Below are 18,638 nucleotides of genomic sequence, written 5' to 3' on the forward strand. Positions count from 1 at the left end.
AGACCACATTGGTATAAATTAGGAGTTTACTGTACTAGTAAAAATGACAGGTGAACACAGTATGCCACCCACAAAACTCACTCCTTTACAGTATCTTGTTTCATCACTTATATGAAGCTGGAGGGTAGGGACAGGGGTTTTTAGAATTTCTCTTAGAATAAAGGGCTCTATGTAACTAAATGTGGCTATGTCGGAGTATTGTAATACCAAACAATTTTGTATTCCTCTTTTAGGTTTCAGGCAAAATATTACTTATTCATTTTTCCATAGCTTAATTGAAACAGAGCATGCATTTTTACTGAGTTTTAACATCCGAATTCTCCAGGCTTTTAATTATTTGTAATGTCTTGCCTTATTTTTTCCTCCTTTTTTTCTCTCCCCACTTTTCTAAAGCCCCTCTCCCAAGTTAATTTTCCTCAGCTTTCTTCTTTGTAACCTCCCTACCACGATTCATTAATGTGAGAGTTTTCTGTGAAATGGCCACATGACGCCTGCAACATCTGCGACACACTGAGAAATACAAGACCAACTTACTGGTGGCTTTTCCCGTCAGGGAAGTGATGCTCAGCCTCCTGGCCGTGGTGGGCGACTTCTGCTGGGGGGGCGTCCGGCACTGCTTCGCCAGGTCCTCATCCGCCACGGGCGCCATCAGCTCTCCAATGAGGATCCGCTCCAGGCTCCCGTCGTCAACGCCTTTCCCCAGCCACCGCCCGCACGGGAACCTAGCCGGACGAAAACCAACCAACCACAAACACCACCTTCTGCATCACCAGTATTTTATTTACTCGCTTTAATCAGAATTTAAAAAATAGCACCATGAGTAAAGCCCACCATTTTAGTGCCTGTGGGTTGTTTCTTTTAATTATGAAAAATTTCAAACACAGAAAAATAGAGAAAATAACAGTATAACAAACACCTGTATTCTTATCACCTAGACTTATCATTTTTTGTTGAAGCATTTTAAAAGTAAGTTACATACACTAGGACATGTGAAACACTTCAGTATAAATCTCTAAATAATAAAGACGTTTTCTCTCTCATATAGCCATAGGTTATTATCACACCCAACCTAATTAAAATAATTCTTTTTTTAAAATTTGAGATTTAAAAAAATTCATTTCAGAGAAAGAGGAGGGAAGAGAGAGAAACATCAATTTTGATCAACTGCCTCCTGCATGCTCCCTACTGGGGATTAAGCCCACAACCCAGGCATGTGCCCCGACCGGAAATCAAACCAGCGATCTCTTGGTGCATGGGTCAATGCTCAACCATTGAGCCATACAGGCCAGGCTAAAATAACTCTTTATTTTTTTTTCATACCTAACTCATCAAAATTTTGTGATTAGTTCTCAAAAGAATAGTCTCAAACTATGAGTATCGGAGATAAGTTACAGAAGAAAAGAGAATGTTCACAGAAAGGGGTGCTGGCTGGAACTAGCGGAGTCCGAGAGATCCTGTCCTCATACTGAAATTATTTTAAGCTTGTTTCTTTCTTCCTTTTTTATCAGAGTTATAGCAATCGTTTTCAACACAACAATCAACACTTATGAACTAAGCATTAGCAGTGAACACAATGTGTTTTTGTAAAGTATTTTTTGGGGGCAAGTTTGTATCAAACCAAACCAAAACAACCCCAAATAACTAAACTAAGATACAGGGGGCAGAGGGAAAGCTTTAGAAAGAAACAGTTCTTAAACCTTTTCTTGTCTAGCGAGTCTCGCAACAGGAACTCTGAGTTCCTAAGGACGTTTACTCACCGGTATGTGTGTCCCGTGATTTCATTTCTGACCATGACACAATCCACTAGCCACTTGGCTAACAGTCCCGAGTTGTCGTGACCAATCTGCACAGTGGTCAGCTTCCCCAGGTTCTGGCACTGTGGGGACAGGAACACAGGTTACTCAGCACCCGTCCCATCCCACTTCCTCTGGGCTCTCGCTGTGGTGCTGTGGTTCCACCTCCCGCCACTGCAGAGGGCCCACCCTGCCAGAGTGCTCTGCTCTGCACTGGAGAAGCACAGTCACAGCCAATACGTCCCCTCTCATGAGACAGGAGGCGGGTGGACTTTGTCTAATGAAGGGACTGCACAAGGTGCGAGACTCGCGACGTAAGCAGTGGAAGCAGACACTGGAGAAGGAAATTTATTTCTAACTGGGGAACCTAGAAACACCACACAGACAGTGATGTGTGCCTTAAAGGATGAGAAGAGTTTCAAGAAGTGGAAAAGGGTGCTATTAGGTTCAGTTACAGAGAGGTCAGAAACACACCTATAGATATAAAATGAAAGAAATCACTGACCCAGCTATTTTTGTTCCAAATAAAATACTCAGGCAGAACTGACCTTAAACCTCATCTACTAGATAGAAGTGTTCAAAGCTATTGTTAAAAAACAACAACAAGACAGCATAGCTATCAACATCTTTCCTGGCCCTTTGTGGACAAGTACAAAAGAAAGTGATCATAACAGGAATGGTAAAAATACATGTCACTTAAATGCTGACTTTTAAATTCTGATAAGAGATCACAGACCCCACTGCCTATGTGCGGTTGGGATGACCAGGGCTGAGTTCTTAGGTCCCTGACTTTGTATTGCAGTGAGAAGGCATCACAGTGACTCAGGTGAGGGGGATGGCACCTTAAATTAGCTGTGGCTGCTGAGATGGAAGGAACCAGACAGATGTGAGAATGTTTGGAAGCAGCATTGATGGGACGTACGGTGCAGTTATGTTCCATTCTTGGTAGTCAAAGAAAAGCTAAGGGTTTTAATCTTTTATATACAGATTGGTGGCCTGGTGCATGATTCATGCACTGGCGGGGTCCCTCTGCCTGGCCTGCACCCTCTCGCAATCTGGGACCCCTCAGGGGATGTTGGACTGCCTGTTTCTGCCCGATCCCCACATGCCAGGCTGAGGGACCCCACCGGTGCAAGAATCTGTGCACTGGGCCAGTTTTGGCTCGATCCCCGCAGGCCACGAATCCATGCCACCAGACCTCTAGTATGCATGTAAGATCTTTGGTTAATCTCTTCCTGCCCTCTCCCTCCCCATTCCCTCTGAGATTCATCATTCTGTTCCATGTTTCCATGCCTGTGTGTTGAGCATCTGCCCCCTGGTGGTCAGTGCGCATCATAGTTACCAGTCGAATGGTTGCTTAGGCTTTTATGTATATAGATGGCTGTGAGCTCACTGGGAGATAGGGCCCAAATGGGATTCTGTGTGGAGAGAGCTATTCCTGGGCCGCAAGGAACATGAGAACAGGGCGCTCAGTCAGTACCACTTCATTTCAGAGCAGGCACTGGCTTCCTCCAGCATGCCGGGCCCTACCTGCCTGTGAGCTCACACACGCGGGAATACTTCCCCAAGCCAGACCTGAACGAGGACACTGAAAGATATTTTCACAAAATCACTTTATAAATGTCACCACGTGGTCTGCAAGCCATGAGCAGGGACGCAGTTCTCCTGTCCCTGTGGCCAGGGTCAGGCGGGAGCGTCTGCCGTGAGGACGAGGACTGCTGTGGGGAAAGCACTGAGTGCTAAGGCTCGGGTGCTGGAGCAGGACTGGAAAAGGCCCCAGTGCACCGTCACAGGTAGGAAAGCAGAGCTTAACAATGAAACTTACAACCAAGATACAAAAGAAATTAGCGTGTTTCCGACAACTTGCCCACAGGTACATGACCACAGAAGTGATCCTGCATGCCTGACTGCGCCTGTGTATTATCTGACTCACGGAAAATGAAAAGGCGAAACTGAAATCCTTGTGTGGAATTACATATGACGCTTTCTGCTGGGACCGACCTCAAAGGTCATTTCGAGGAGGTTTTTGGGGATCTGCATCACTCCCGTGTCTCCCAGCTCTCCCGACACACAGATCCAGGGGTTCGAGGTGATGATCGCGTTGCTCAGCTTCTTGATGGGGATGATCACCGACCTATACGGAATCACTGGAGGAAAATGCTGAAATTAGTTAAAAATTACAATACAACTCTCCTGATAACAAAACAAACATGCATTAAGAACTCTGTTGGCTTTCACAGATAAGGCACTTAAATATATATGTTTAATTAGTTTTTAGAGAGAGAAAGGGAGAGAGAAACATTGATCGGGTGCCTCCTGAACACCCCACACTGGGGATCGAGCCCGCAACCCAGGCACGTGCCCTGATGGGAGTTGATCTGCCGACCTATTGGTGCATGGGAGGACGCCCAACCAACTGAGCCACACCGGCCAGGGCCACAGATAATTCACTTTTTATGATCTATCAAGATGTACTTAGACAAAAAGATGAGATCATAACCCCTCCTAGTTTAGAAAAATGAGGCCCAGTTTGTAAGCCCTAAGTCCTGATACCTGAGGTGGCTTCCCCAGCATATACACCACCACGTGTGCACGGCATGAGTGTCACCTTGGCGACATACATCCCCGTGCATTTATAAACAGTCTCAGGCATTAGCACCAGAATACCTGAGGACACGAACACTAACAGTGCTGTAAAGTGTTTGCATTGCTTTAACGCTTTTATTAATTTTGTTTCAAAACCGAGTACACATGAGCACGGCTCCTGTCTGGTTTCATATGAAAAAGGGGCTGGATGACTTCTTGGCTAGCATCCCTGTTGCTGACTGTCTTGGGCAGTGCTTTAAGGCACGGCACTTCCGAACGCCCCCATCCCAATTTTACAGCTCAATATGCAAAGCCAAGAAAAATGAACAACGGCACCGCCACTCTGGACACAGCGTAAGGTCTTTAAACGACAACTTGGAAAGCTATGAGGGTGACTCACGACTCGCGGAGGGGCCTCAGGAAAAGAATCAAGATGTGGAAACAGCTGGGAAACCTTGTCTTCTGAAGGCTCTTCAAAGGCACACCACTAGGTGTCACTGTCCCACCACTGTCTTTTGCTCAAATGTGGGAACACAATAAGTCAGACATTACCACGCCCCCTCCATTTCCCTTTAAAAAATGGGGGCGGCTCAAACACAGTAGCACGTCCTTATCCTTCAGAGCCATACGTTGTTGTTGTCCCCCCCGCCCCCCCCCCCCCCAAGCAGGGTAGAATCCATATCTTTTGTTGTAATTCTTGGGATTTCTGCTCACTCGGTTACCAGAGGGCGTATGAGAAGCCCTCCCTGTAAGATGTACCGGGAAGGAGAGAAACACTTACTGGGCCAGATGCCCAGGTGCCGCCTCCCCATACGGGCGCAGGGTTCAGTGCATCCTTAGGGGAGGAACATGAATGGGACAAATGGTTCGTTTCCCTGATTTTACACAGACCACGTTCTTCACGTGGAGCCGATCACCTCCCCGTCTGTCTGCCTATTTTGGCCAAAGGAGAGGAAATGCTAGAGGAAAGGCCCTACTTGCATGTTTTAGTCATCACCAGAATCAAGTCGTTTTTGGAACTGAAAGCAGAAGAGGTTAGCGCGAGACTATTTTGGGCGCCAGAGGTTTCTCTAATTTCTTTCACTGACAGGATTAGAAGAGCTGCAGAAAAGGGCCTGCAGTTCTGTGCCTGCAGAGGGCCCGCAGATGCACCACAGTGATTTCATCAAGTGTAAAAAGTAACATTATTTAAACTCAGAATGTTTCTTTCATGAAGTATCTCAGTTCCTCAAATTGAAAGACTTTCTTAGCTGAAGAGAAATCTGCAGATATAAGGAGGATTCTAGGAGTCCTATTTCTTCTCTTTCAAAATTGTATATAACATTTTAGCTTTTCATTCCTGCAATAACCTAATAACCCAATAAATGAATAGTAGCTTCCCAGATAGGTTGCCTCAATAACCATTTCAACTCCAGTGTTCCTTGTCTGCCTCTACCAGAGACTAGAAAAACCAAAAACCTACATGATTCTGGCCAGTGGAATGCTAGTGATGTTTATGGTGACTGCTTGGAAAATTATGTTTTTCGAGCACAGATTCTGACGCTTTTTCCTTGGCATTTCTTCCTTCTTCCTGCTGGAAGGTGGACTGAGAATAGCTATCCTGTGACCAGGAGGTGATGAGCACACACTGAGGATTGTCTAAGAGGAGAGGGACAAAGAGCCCATGTCCAAGTCCTGGCCGGTGTTGCCAAGTGGTTAGAGCCTTGGCCTGAGGACCAAGGGGTCGCAGGTTTGATTCCTCGTCAAGGGTACGTACCTCGGTTGAAGGTTTGCTCCTGGCTCCGGCCAGGGCATGTGCAGGAGGCAACCAATCGATGTGTCTCTCTCACATCAATGTTTCTCTCTTTTCCTTCCTTTCTATCTCCCTCCCCTCTTCTCCCCTTCCACTCTCTCTAAAAATCAACAGAAAAAATATCCTCAGGTGAGGATTGGGAAAAAAAAAAGAGCCATGTCCATGATGGCACTATGGACTGCCTACTACAAGACTTCTTGTTATGCAAGAAAAATAAAACTACTAATTTGTTTAAACCACTGTTTTGCAAGTTTCTGAAACTTGCAGCTGAACCTAACTCCAAACTGATACAAGTAAAAAGTCTATAAACCAGGAAAGGGGACCCACAGCTCGTAAGAATCAGCAATGGTGAAGAGAATATACGCTTTAATTCAGCTTATCCAAACCCATCAGCATCTCCTCCCTCCACAGCCTACACTCCCCAGCAAGATCCTGAAGTCTTTCGGAATCACCACAGAGTAACGATGTTCAGGTAGAAAAGTTTATTTTTATCACCTACTGATTCTTTGAATTTATGGGTTTTGGATAAGATCTAGAAATATATCCCTTTTCATGTCCATCCCACTCCTGTTGCAGACTGAGTTTCCTGGGAGGCAGACCCTGAGTCGGAAATCAGCCCCAGAATGTTGCTTCTAGGATCAACGTGAGAGAAGAAAGCAGGCCTGGTGGAGGGAGAGGCTGAGCTGTGAGCTGTCGTGATGACGCCAGATGGCCATATGGCTAGTTCTGGAACAGCCTCTGACCATCAGAGCAGGCCGGCCCTGGCAGGAGGTGCGGCCCTCCCTCCCCACAGGGCCAAGAGCTGAGAATGCTTCATTCCTAAAGGAGAGGGGTGCGGGAGGGGGCGTCACAGTGCCCACCTCGGTGTACTAGGGTATGTCTCACTTTAAAAAATAGGAACCCTATTCCATTCGTTGCCCGAGCAACTCTTCACTGAACAGCGGCTCCCCAGACTTACTGATGGTGGTGAAGACACTGGTGAAACAGAAGTAGTCCACAGCGTTGAGGGAGAGGAGATGGTAGAGAAACTGTTCTCTTTCTTCTTCGCAACACAGAAAGGCATAGCGCTTATAGAGCTTCCTAGGAAAGAGCAGGACAAGCACACAACAGTGTAGGCTATTTCTCATCATGTCCTCCACGAGGAGTAAACACCTCTGCTTAGACAAACCAGGTAGAAATTCTAACCTGGAAAGGACAGACAATTCTCAAAAATGAACATGTAGACAGTTAACATTTTTAACCTAATCAGTTATTCAATGCGGGGGGGGGGGGGGGAGAGAAACCACAAATCCATTTTGTCTACAAAACTAATAGAGATCAGAACGTGCTGACCAGTGCTGACGGGGAGGGGGGGGGGGCGTGCAATGAATAGCTAGCTATTCCGAAAGACAGTGGGACTGAGAGTTTCAGGAAAGCAGTTTGTTGGTAGCACTTCTTTTAAACCAGTCAAACCCTCTGACTCATTAATTTTACAAGAGGAGCCGTCCTGTAACCATAGGTGATCGGCATATACCGTAGGCTGTCCAGGAGGAGGGGCAAAGAGCCTGCGTCCAGGATGGCACGGGGGACCGCCTAGCCCCGGACTCCTCGTTACGTAAGAAAAACAGAACTACAGTTTGTCAACTTTTGCACTGCGCTTTGTAGGCACACAGGTCCTAGACGCCGAAAGGCCTCGACCTGTCTCACCTGGTGAGTGGCTGGTTAGACAGCAACTGCTTGAGATGCTGGGACAGGAGCTTCTTCTCTAGAGACAGCCTTATCCACGCCCGAGCTCGTCCGACGTCAGTCTTGATCTCACTCATGTTCTGAATGTGCCTAGGGAATAGCAGCAACAGAAAAGATGTAGATCCTAAGAACTGGGGAAGAGCCCAGGGTTGCAGCACTCTGCACAGGAAAGTTCATGTATACTTCAATGAAGCAACAGGTAAGACACAGTTTATGTTGATTAAACCTTCAAAGGTTCTATCTTAGTTATGAATCTAGCCCCACATCAGGATTACCCTTAAAACACAAGCATACAGGCTACATCTTAAGATAAACAAAGCATTTGAAACCCATTCATCCTTTAATGTTTCATTATGTTCTTTCAGCTTCACAGATAAACTGGCACTTGGTTATTCCTGACTCTCAGGAAAATAAACTAAACAGGCTGACATTCAGGTTTTTATCCATAATAATTATTCTATAGCTTAACAAAGTATCTGCCGCAAATTTAATCCACTGAATTATTTGCAGCAGCCCTAGACAACACATGGGAAAGATGAATCTTACTTCCTAGGGCAGCAGCAGACACGCTGTACTGCATTGATAAATTCAACATTTAAAAAATTTGCAAGACTTGAAAAACTGTGTGGCTACAAAGAAACACTGTGTGGTCACACGCCAGTTGAATGTAACATACATGTGGAAATTGGTATTCATGTAGAAGTCAACGCTAACCCCATAGGGCTGTGTTTATCTTCCTAAATGATTTTCCTCCTAAGGGGACGAAGGACAGGCAGGAAGGACAAGCCTATGGGAGGGGCGATTGTAAAACCACCACAGTGAGTCACTGAGGTCTTTGTGCTTCTGATCCGACTTTGATTTTTTTTTTTTTTAATCTAGAATGACTCATCCTAGCTGTAATAAATATTGCAACGAAACGTTTTGTCTGATGATTCTAAGCTTTCAGAATAAGCCTTATTTTGCCACACACACATTTCTCTTTTTTCCTCCCTCTCTCTCAATCCTTGGATCTGAACATTTAGGCCCTCGATCCTGAGTGCTGATTTATAATCAAACACTCTTGATAAACAAGACGTAAAGCATTACATCACAGCACACAGACACACTAACGAGGTGGCATGCAGACAGTGTGAATGAGATTTATGACGCACTTATTTTTAAAGGGCTAATACCATTATGTCTGGTCATGAGGGAGAAAGCTGGGGACAAGCAGGCCCCCCCCTGGAGCCTGGTTCTTATTGGTGGTGGCGGCGGCAGTGCTGAGCCCTAACAGCCCAGGGGTGAGCTCCTGAAACAGCACAGGCTGTCCCTCAACCCTACCGACATTCCCCAAAGGATGGCACGGCTGACCTGGAGAGATGCTCAGGCATTTACCACTTAACTTTCGACAGTATTTACATGGAACCCCGTGAGTGCCGAGCGGGCTCTGAGCTCCCATGATCCAAGAATACCAAGTTAATTCAAAATGAATTCACTGAAAATGAATCTATATGGAGGTTGATAAGTACTTAATGTTTCCCTACATACCCTTCCTACTCTAAAACAGTAAACTCTACTGAAATTAGTGTTACGCTGGCCTTAAACAGGTACCTGCCGACATGGTAGGTGAAGAATGACAAAGTGGAAAATAATTATAATTTGAAAAACAATCTGTGCTTAAGGAAAATGGGGAGAACTGGAGCACATAAAACGAAACGCATTTTATTTAGGTGGCAATCAGCATTCCCATCATAAAAGCATTTGTGCTGGTGTTTTTGGTGGGAGGGATGTGTCACAGCAGTGGCTCCTGCGATGCCGCATTCCATTACTTGCTTCCCTCTGTGATTCTATTCGTGTCTGAATCCCAGCTTCTGGAGCGCTTCCCTTGACCGTGACAGCCTCCAACGACCTCTCTAATTTATGAAATTCTGTAGTCTAAGCTACATGTATCGTGCACTGCCTACTACTTGGATCATCTTCTCTTGGCTTATGTTTTTCTCGTCTTGCCAAGTTCCCTGAGGACAAGCAAGGAGCCCAATACCTCTGAGTAGCTTTGCATCCTTCTTTGTACCCTATAAGGCCCAGCACATATTAGGAGCTAAAAAAAAAAATACCACAAGACAGCTCTGTTGCTTTGTATATCACTATCTAATTTTGTGCTTAGACATTTATATGTGTTGTGTTATTAAACTTTAATCCAAATCTATTAAATGTTTTTCTGTGTAGCTATACCATTTTTATTAAATTTTCCACTGAGGATATGTGGTATGTGATTTTTTTTAAAATTGATTTTATAGAGAGGAAGGGAGGAAAAGACATACACACACACACACACACACACACAGCGAGAGCGAGAACGAGAGCGAGTGCAAGAGATCTGTTGCCTCCCATACTCACCCCCCAACTGGGGATGCAAACCTGCAACCTGGGTATGTGCCCTGACCGGGAATGGAACCCACAACCTGCAACCTGGGTATGTGCCCTGACCGGGAATGGAACCCACAACCTGCAACCTGGGTATGTGCCCTGACCGGGAATGGAACCCACAACCTTTCAGGATACGAAATGACTCTCCAACCAACTAAGCCACACTGGCCGGGGCATGTAGTCATACCATTTTAATGTCTTTTTAGTTGGAAAAATTTATTATAGATAGTTATAATGGCATTCAGCATAAATAATATCATACAAGTATTATTTCTAAAACAGAGCCATTACTTCACAGAAAAGCATACATGGTGTGGTTTAAATAACTTATCTACTTGATTTAGTTTTTAACCTTGATACAAAGCTTTCTAACTTAAAGAAGTTTTTATGTACTTTGTCTTATCTGATCATCACAATAACCAGTGAGAGGGAGAACATCATTATTTCACTGTAAAGATGAGAAAACTGAGTGACCCACCCAAGGTCACAGAGACCACAAGAGGCGCCACCCGTTTTCTTCCAATCACTTCTTTCGGGCAGCCTCATTCCTGGAGAAGCTCCCCTTCCGCAGACCCAGGAGGCACAACTCCGGGGGCCACCGTGACCCACGGCACCACGCTCCTAACCCCTCAGACTCAACTGACTGGATCAGAGGCACATGCCTGACCTAAGCTGAGCCAATCAGATTTCCTCTCAGCAACTGGGAATTAGTACCAAGTGAGTTCTCACTGAATGCTTAAAATAAGACAGGATGTTAAAGCAGGGCTTGGGTGAGCATGTGTACCATACAGCTGGAAGGGAAGGGAGAGAACCGGAGAAGCAGAGAGGATTTGCGTCCTGTGAGACAGAGAGTGACCTATGACAAGACTGCTTCCATTCCAGCTGCAATTCTTGCTCTTGGATTCTGGAAGATACCAGTTCAAATGAACTGCTTCTTCTTTTTTTTTTTTTTTTAAATATATTTTATTGATTTTTTACAGAGAGGAAGGGAGAGAGATAGAGAGCTAGAAACATCGATGAGAGAGAAACATCGATCAGCTGCCTCCTGCACATCTCCCACTGGGGATGTGCCCGCAACCCAGGTACATGCCCTTGACCGGAATCGAACCCGGGACCTTTCAGTCCGCAGGCCGACGCTCTATCGACTGAGCCAAACCGGTCTCGGCTCGAATGAGCTTCTTATTGTGCGTCCTGGGCTCCTTACAGCTGCTAAGTAATCTGGTGCCAAGACTCTGTTTCCCCAAACTGAATGATTTCTAAGATTGACAGCACCTAAATAAATGTCACCTACATTTCCTGGTGCTTATTTTACTGCATGAATAGCAAACCCCAGTAATATTTATTAGAGAAATAAAAGAATCAGCCAATTTTAGAATAAGCTCATATCCTGTACAGTCATAAAAATTCCTCAAAATAGTCCTTCCCAGGGATAACAAAATCAATCATGACTACTCAGTTTTAGTGCTGAATAAAACCAGATGCTCATTAGCACACATGTACACATTATTTATAAAAAGATAAAGTCACTTGCCAATTTACCCTTAAGTAACTTATCCCCATCTTTATATGTAAAATAGAATATTTCTAGGATTTACTCACATCCTGTTCATTTGTTTACCTATTCAGAATATCTATATTTGGATTATAGTATTCACAATCTCCTAGATCATACAATGTTCTACTATGCCGGGCATCATTAATTATATTTTGTCATTAAGAACATAAGGCCCAACAGCTAGATGATATGTGCAGAGCTATTTTGGGGAAAAACTGGTAATAATGGTAACACCACGATAATCCTCCTCTTCTCCATTTAGATAATCAGTCCAGTTATTTGCTCTCCCCAGCCTTTCTCATTCAAACAAAAAGTCTTTCTACAAGTGACAATTTGGTGATATTTGGCAACTTTGAAAGTCTTGGGAAGTGGTCTGAGATACTAAGACAAAGGGGCTCCTTACAGCTGCTAAGCAGTCCAGTGCCAAGACTCTCGACATCTGTGAGAACCCAAAGTCCCTAAACTGCCAGTGTATTTGCCTCAAGAGAGAAACTTGAGAAGATGAGGTAAGGACAGAGGCATGTGCCCAACAGAGAGCATGGGCTCAGAGAGATATACTACCCACGGCTTAGATAATACACTTTTCCTTCAATTGTCCAGATTTAAAGAAATCAGAATTTAGAATATTACTTGGATGTTCTTCTTGGATCTATTATAGCAACTACTTAGGTAGCAATTATGGACTTACATGAAGTACTAACCCAGAATTTGAAAATAGGGAAATAAGCTGGTCCACTGAGAGCTAAATTCTAAAGTAAACATATCACAAATAAGAACAACAATAAATACAAAGGCAGAATGGAGCAGAGAAACGAGAGACACATGGGCAGTGCTTCTGCAGGGCTTTTCTGAGATGACATCGGTCCCATGAGCACCAGGATCGCTATTTTGAAGATGGAAGATCAGGCTTCCACATCTCTGCTCCTGAGCACAATGCCTTCTGACTTTAACCTAGCTTCCCCCCCAAGCCTACCCACATCAGTGAAAGAATATCAAGTCATCGGTTAAGGAAATAATAAATTGGCTTCATAGACAACTGGACAGGAGTGGATCCAGCCCATTATTTCGCCATATCTCTTAGATGTCTAAAGTAAGCCTGTTGGGTTAGCAAGAGTCAGTATCTGAGAGTCTAATTACATTTTAGTTTACTAATGAGTTGGTATCTGAGCTTATAAAACTGAAGACTCTAGCTTAACATTTAAAGACCTATGGCTATGTATGGCATAAGAAACCGGGAAGTCATACCCATTAGGACAGCTATTGTCCAAACAAACAAACAAACCAACCAACCAACAAAACAGAAAATAATTAGTGCTGGTGAGGATGTGGAGAAACTTAACACTTGAGCATTGCATGTGGGAATGTAAAATGGTGCAGCCACTGTGGAAAACAGTATGATGGTTCCTTAAAAAATTAAACATAGAGTTACTATATGACCAAGCAATTCCGCTTCTGGGTATATACAGAAAAGAACTGAGAGCAGGGACTCAAATACATATGTTCATAGCAGCATTATTCACAACAGCCAAAAGGCGGAAACAACTCAAATGTCTATTGATGAATAAATGGATAACAAAATGTGGTATGCACATACAATGGAATATTATTCAGCCTTAAAAAAGGAAGAAAATTCTGATATATGCTATAGATGAACCGCAATAACATTATGCTAAGTGAAATTAAACAAATGCAAAAGGTATGACTCTACTTACATGAGGTACCTAGAAGAGTCAAATTCATAGAGACATAAAATAGAGTAGTGGCTTGTGGGGAGGGAGAATACTGTTTACATGAGTACAGAGTTTCAGTCTGGGCTGACAAAAAAGTTCTGGAGATGGATAGTGGCGATGGTTGCACAACAATGCAAATGTATTCAGTGCTACCGACTGACAAGTAAAAACTAGAGGCCCAGTGCATGAAATTCGTGCATGGGAAGGGGGTCCCTCAGCCTGGCCTGCAACCTCTCCAATCTGGGACCCCTCAGGGGATGTCCAACTGCCTCTCGCAACCCAGGACCACTGGCTCCTAACTGCTTGCCTGCCTGCCTCCCTGATTGCCCCTAACCCCTCTGCCTGCTTGCCTGATCGCCCCTAACTGCTCCCTTACTGGCCTGATCATCCCTAACTGCTCCCCTGCTGGCTTGATCGCCCCTAATCGCCTCTGCTTCACCCCGCACCCGAGTCCCAGGCTTCCCTCCTTCTGGCCAGCCGCAGGCACCCAGGACCCGGGCTGGCTTCACCTGGGCTGGCCGCAGCTGTAGGGGACCATGGGCCGGTGACTTTGCCTGGGCCGCAGCTGCAGGCACCCAGGACCACAAGGCAGGCGGCTTGTCCCTCTCCCAGGCCACAGGCATAGGCGCAGCGCTGGCGCCCGGGACCGCGGGGTGGGCGGCTTTTCCCTCTTCCGGGCCGCAGCCTGACTGGTCCCCATTCCTCTCTCCTCAGTGCTGAGTGTCTGAGCCATTATGGCATGATGACAATTTGCATATTAGCTCTTTATTATATAGGATGGTTAAAATGGTAAATTTTATGATGTGTGTGTATGTGTGTGTGTGTATTAAAACTTTTTAAAAAGCAATAGAAAAACATAAACGGTAGAATCTAGGTGATAGGTATATGGATGTGTTTACTATAAAATCTTTTGACTTTGCTGTATTTAAAATTTTCTGTAATAAAACGTTAGGGAAGTCAGCTTGTCTTTTCTGGGCAATGCCTTTCCACCTTACTAAGCACCTTTTGGAAGTAATCAATCAATCAAGGTTTTATTAAAAGCATCTATCATTTGGCCAAAACATCACTTTAGGATACTTAGGGGGGGAGTCTCTCAGATATTTTTATAAGACAAAGTCTGAAAATTAAAAGCCAAAGTACCCTTAAGTGGGAAGTCACAGGACATCAATAACCAATATTGATTATCCAAGATTATACTGGAGGGGGTGGGGGTGGGGGCCTCAACCGAGCCTGCACCCTCTCGCAATCCAGGGCCCCTCGAGGGACATCCCTCTCATAATCTGGGATGCTGCATGCACCAGTGACCATACTTTTCATACAGGTGAAAGGCATCTTGCTGTTGTATGGACAGCTACATTTTTTTGCCCTGATTATAACATGATCCTTCTGAGGCAGTAGTACCATTTTCCCCATCTTATGGGTGGAAAAACTGAAGCAGAGAGAAGTTAAGTAATTGGCTTTGTCACACAGTTATAAGTGTCAGAATCAGGGCCAACCACAAAATGTGCAAGCCAGAGTCCATGCATGTCATCGCTGCATCATCCTGTTTTTTCAGTGTTAGAGTAGCCTTGCCGGGTTTTAATTTTTAAATCTAAGAGACTGTTCCCAATATATAGGGTAGGGTCCTGAGGCCTGGCGAGCGATCAAGACCAATCTGTGGGGTGACTGGCGGGGCAATTGGGGGTGGGGAGGACCCCCTGCTGGCACCCGTCTTGGCTGGTGGCCTAGCACCACCCACTTGCTGGCCCTGACTGGGGACAACTCCTGCGTTGAGCATCTGCCCCATGGTGGCCAGTGTGCATCATAGCGACCAGTCATTCCACTGGTCAGTTGCTTTGCATATTAGGGTTTTGTTATATAGGATTATATTTAGCCTGATGTCCACCCATAGACTATTGCTAGCCAGGGCAAGTGATCTAGACTTTATTGTAAGATCACCATATATCCAGGGGGAGGATAGAGTAGGGCAAGCACAGAAATATGGGCACCATGATGTAATCCAGGTGAGAAATTTTAGGGGCTTAGATTAGAGAGGTCACTGTTCATTGATCTAACAGTCAATGGAATAAGTGAGCAGTAGTTACAACTACTCCTCTTATGCTGGCCATCAAAAGGAATCATAAGCCACACGAGGACAACTACATGTCATCTACCAAGGAATATAACAGTTAAGTTATAAGTATATGAACTTACTCAGATTACAAAAACCAACATTTACTGAGCTCTTACTATGAGCCAAGTACTTCTTGAAACTTTTTACAGTAATAGACTATAGACCAGTGATGGCGAACCTATGACACGCGTGTCAGAGGTGATACGCGAACTCATTTTTTTGGTTGATTTTTCTTTGTTAAATGGCATTTAAATATATAAAATAAATATCAAAAATATAAATCTTTGTTCTACTATGGTTGCAAATATCAAAAAATTTCTATATGTTACATGGCACCAGAGTTAAGTCAGGGTTTTTCAAAATGCTGACACGCCGAGCTCAAAAGGTTTGCCATCACTGCTATAGACAAATTCACTTACAATGCTATAAGATAGATAACTTTTTGAATCTCTATTTGAGGGATGGGAAATTGAGGCACAGAGAAGTTACAAAAATTGCTTGGGGTCACACAGCTAGTAAGTGGTGAAGCCAGGATGTGTTACCACTCTACTATGCTGCCACTCATAACAGTTATGCTTTTCAGTCACAAGTATCTGACAAACCAAATAAACATCCTATTAATATTACTAAAGCAATAAAGTTACAAGTGTTATAAATGTTATAATATTCACTTTAAGCCCACATATTTTTAAGAGTTGACTAAGTATTGTACCTAAAATGTTTAAAAGAAAAAACCCTCTGCCTCCCTCATTCAATACATCTTCTTAGATACACTGATGCCTTCTAATGATTTCTAAGGCCAGTAACTGCAAGTGGTAACTCTCAGATTTGCATGTGCTTCAAATTAAATCTGCTTGGCAACATTTTTTCTGCCAAGTAACTTGTCCTTATTTGCAGATTTTTTTTTTGAACTTTATTTGTGGGTAGCAAGTATTTAAGGAGGTTTAAAAAAGCTGAACAAAAGAAATTGTAAAATAATTTACGGCTACTTTAAAACTCTTTTCAGTTGTGTTTCCCCTTCGAATTTAATGTCAGGAAAATACAATAGTGTGAAGGTAAAATAAACAAGGTTATAAAAATGTGTTTTTTGAGAATACATAAGCCAAAAATAAACACAGCCAAAATCATTTGAGCAATTTAAGTGAAAGCCGTAATATTTCAAAGCTACCACCACTTGCTAGCACATACAACACATACCTCATGTCTTGGATAAGGGAGACCCTGAGAGTTGGCAACATAACTCCTGAGTCAGATTTTCTTCTTTCTGGTCCCAGGGCAACTACGTAGAAAAATATCAGCAAAGGATTAGAAAAGTAACAGTAAGAAAAAAAATCTATATGATTCACATTCTATAAATAAATACTTCAAAATTACTTTTGAAGAACAAATTTTGAAGACAAAAGATCAAATTGTTGTCCCTTTATTAATACAGTAAACTGGCTGTATTCTTTCCAGTTCATCTGGGGCTGCGTTTGTAAATTTAAAATGAATTATAAAAGCCCACTTAGCAAATAATGTAATGTGTGCAAATTCTGGCCATAATGGCCAGTCATTTTCTAAAGTTATTCATTCTAATTGAACTGGATAATTACATGAAAGCAATATCTATAAATTAAGCTACTGAGCATGTGAATTATCTCTGGGCTCATGCATTGCAATCACACAATCTCCCTATATACCAGGATTTCAGATTGCATTGTTGCTTTATAACAGTGATGGCGAACCTATGACACGCGTGTCAGAGGTGATACGCGAACTCATTTTTTTGGTTGATTTTTCTTTGTTAAATGGCATTTAAATATATAAAATAAATATCAAAAATATAAGTCTTTGTTTTACTACGGTTGCAAATATCAAAATATTTCTATATGTGACATGGCACCAGAGTTAAGTTAGGGTTTTTCAAAATGCTGACACGCTGAGCTCAAAAGGTTCGCCATCACTGCTTTATAACGTTGATGAGATGCCACAGGAACCTAGCTCTTGTTTATATCAATTAGCCTGTGGTAAAACGGGGTTCATTATGTGTCATTTCACTTCAAGATGCAGAACCTACCAATGACATTAAGTGAGGACTTACTGTACTCTGAAAGAGTGTTTAAAAGGAAAATCTGAGAGTTTGGGCTCTCTAGGCTGGTAAATTTCTACTTTCAAGTTCAGAATCCAAACTACAGTATGCATACTATGCAAAATCTAAATGAACATAGAAGTAAAATGTTCATGAGTCTCTTCTGAAACCTGAACAGCTTACATTTATAAAAGAAGGGAAAATTATTCTATTATACAGCAATGTCTAAAGCAATCAATTATTTGCTAATGTATTATAGCGGGAGGGCTCAATCTCACTGTTGAGTTTTGTACTCTTCCTTTATTTCTATTTCCCATCTGCAAGTGAAAACAAAATTGCACCACCACATTTAGCAAATACCATGAACAAACATGGGTTTGAACTGCATAGGTCCACTTATACATGTCGTTTTTCCAATAAATATATTGGAAACATTTTTGGAGTTTTTCTTATTCCTTTCTAAAATTTTTTATTTTATTTTATTTATATATTTGTATTGATTTGAGAGGGGAAGAGAGAGGGAGCGATAGAAACATCAATGATGAGAGAGAATCATTGATTGGCTGCCTCCTGCATGCCCGCTACTGGGGATCGAGCCCACAACCTGAGCATGTGCTCTTGACCAGAATTAAACCCAGGACCCTTCAGTCCCCAGGCCGACATTCTATCCATACTGAGCAAGGTGGCTGGAGGGAGGAATCATGCCTGTGCAGCAGAGGACACACGGCAGACTTAAAGAGGAGCCTGACATTTCAAACAGCATTCACAGTAAGAGCAGCCACAGGCCTGGTGTGTTCTGGGAATCCCACTCTGGGACCCTATATTCCAGGCACCCCTCTCTGACCAATGTTCCCTAAACATGCGATGTGC

At 43.5% G+C, this 18,638-nt stretch overlaps 1 protein-coding gene across 3 annotated transcripts in view; it reads right to left on the reverse strand.

Annotated features, from left to right (window-relative positions):
* The window catches only part of DENND5B (DENN domain containing 5B), a 178,238-nt gene that overhangs the window by 13,186 nt on the left and 146,414 nt on the right, over window positions 1-18,638 (reverse strand). For all 3 annotated transcript variants that reach the window (XM_059682493.1, XM_059682492.1, XM_059682495.1), the window contains 6 exons: window positions 16,898-16,979; window positions 7,858-7,986; window positions 7,130-7,251; window positions 3,795-3,940; window positions 1,758-1,876; window positions 535-722 (listed from right to left, as the gene is read on the reverse strand). In XM_059682493.1, coding sequence (XP_059538476.1) covers window positions 535-722; window positions 1,758-1,876; window positions 3,795-3,940; window positions 7,130-7,251; window positions 7,858-7,986; window positions 16,898-16,979 — 786 coding nt within the window. The remainder of the gene's footprint in view (window positions 1-534; window positions 723-1,757; window positions 1,877-3,794; window positions 3,941-7,129; window positions 7,252-7,857; window positions 7,987-16,897; window positions 16,980-18,638) is intronic.

This window comes from Myotis daubentonii, chromosome 2, assembly GCF_963259705.1.
Source record: "Myotis daubentonii chromosome 2, mMyoDau2.1, whole genome shotgun sequence".
Lineage (NCBI taxonomy): Eukaryota > Metazoa > Chordata > Mammalia > Chiroptera > Vespertilionidae > Myotis > Myotis daubentonii.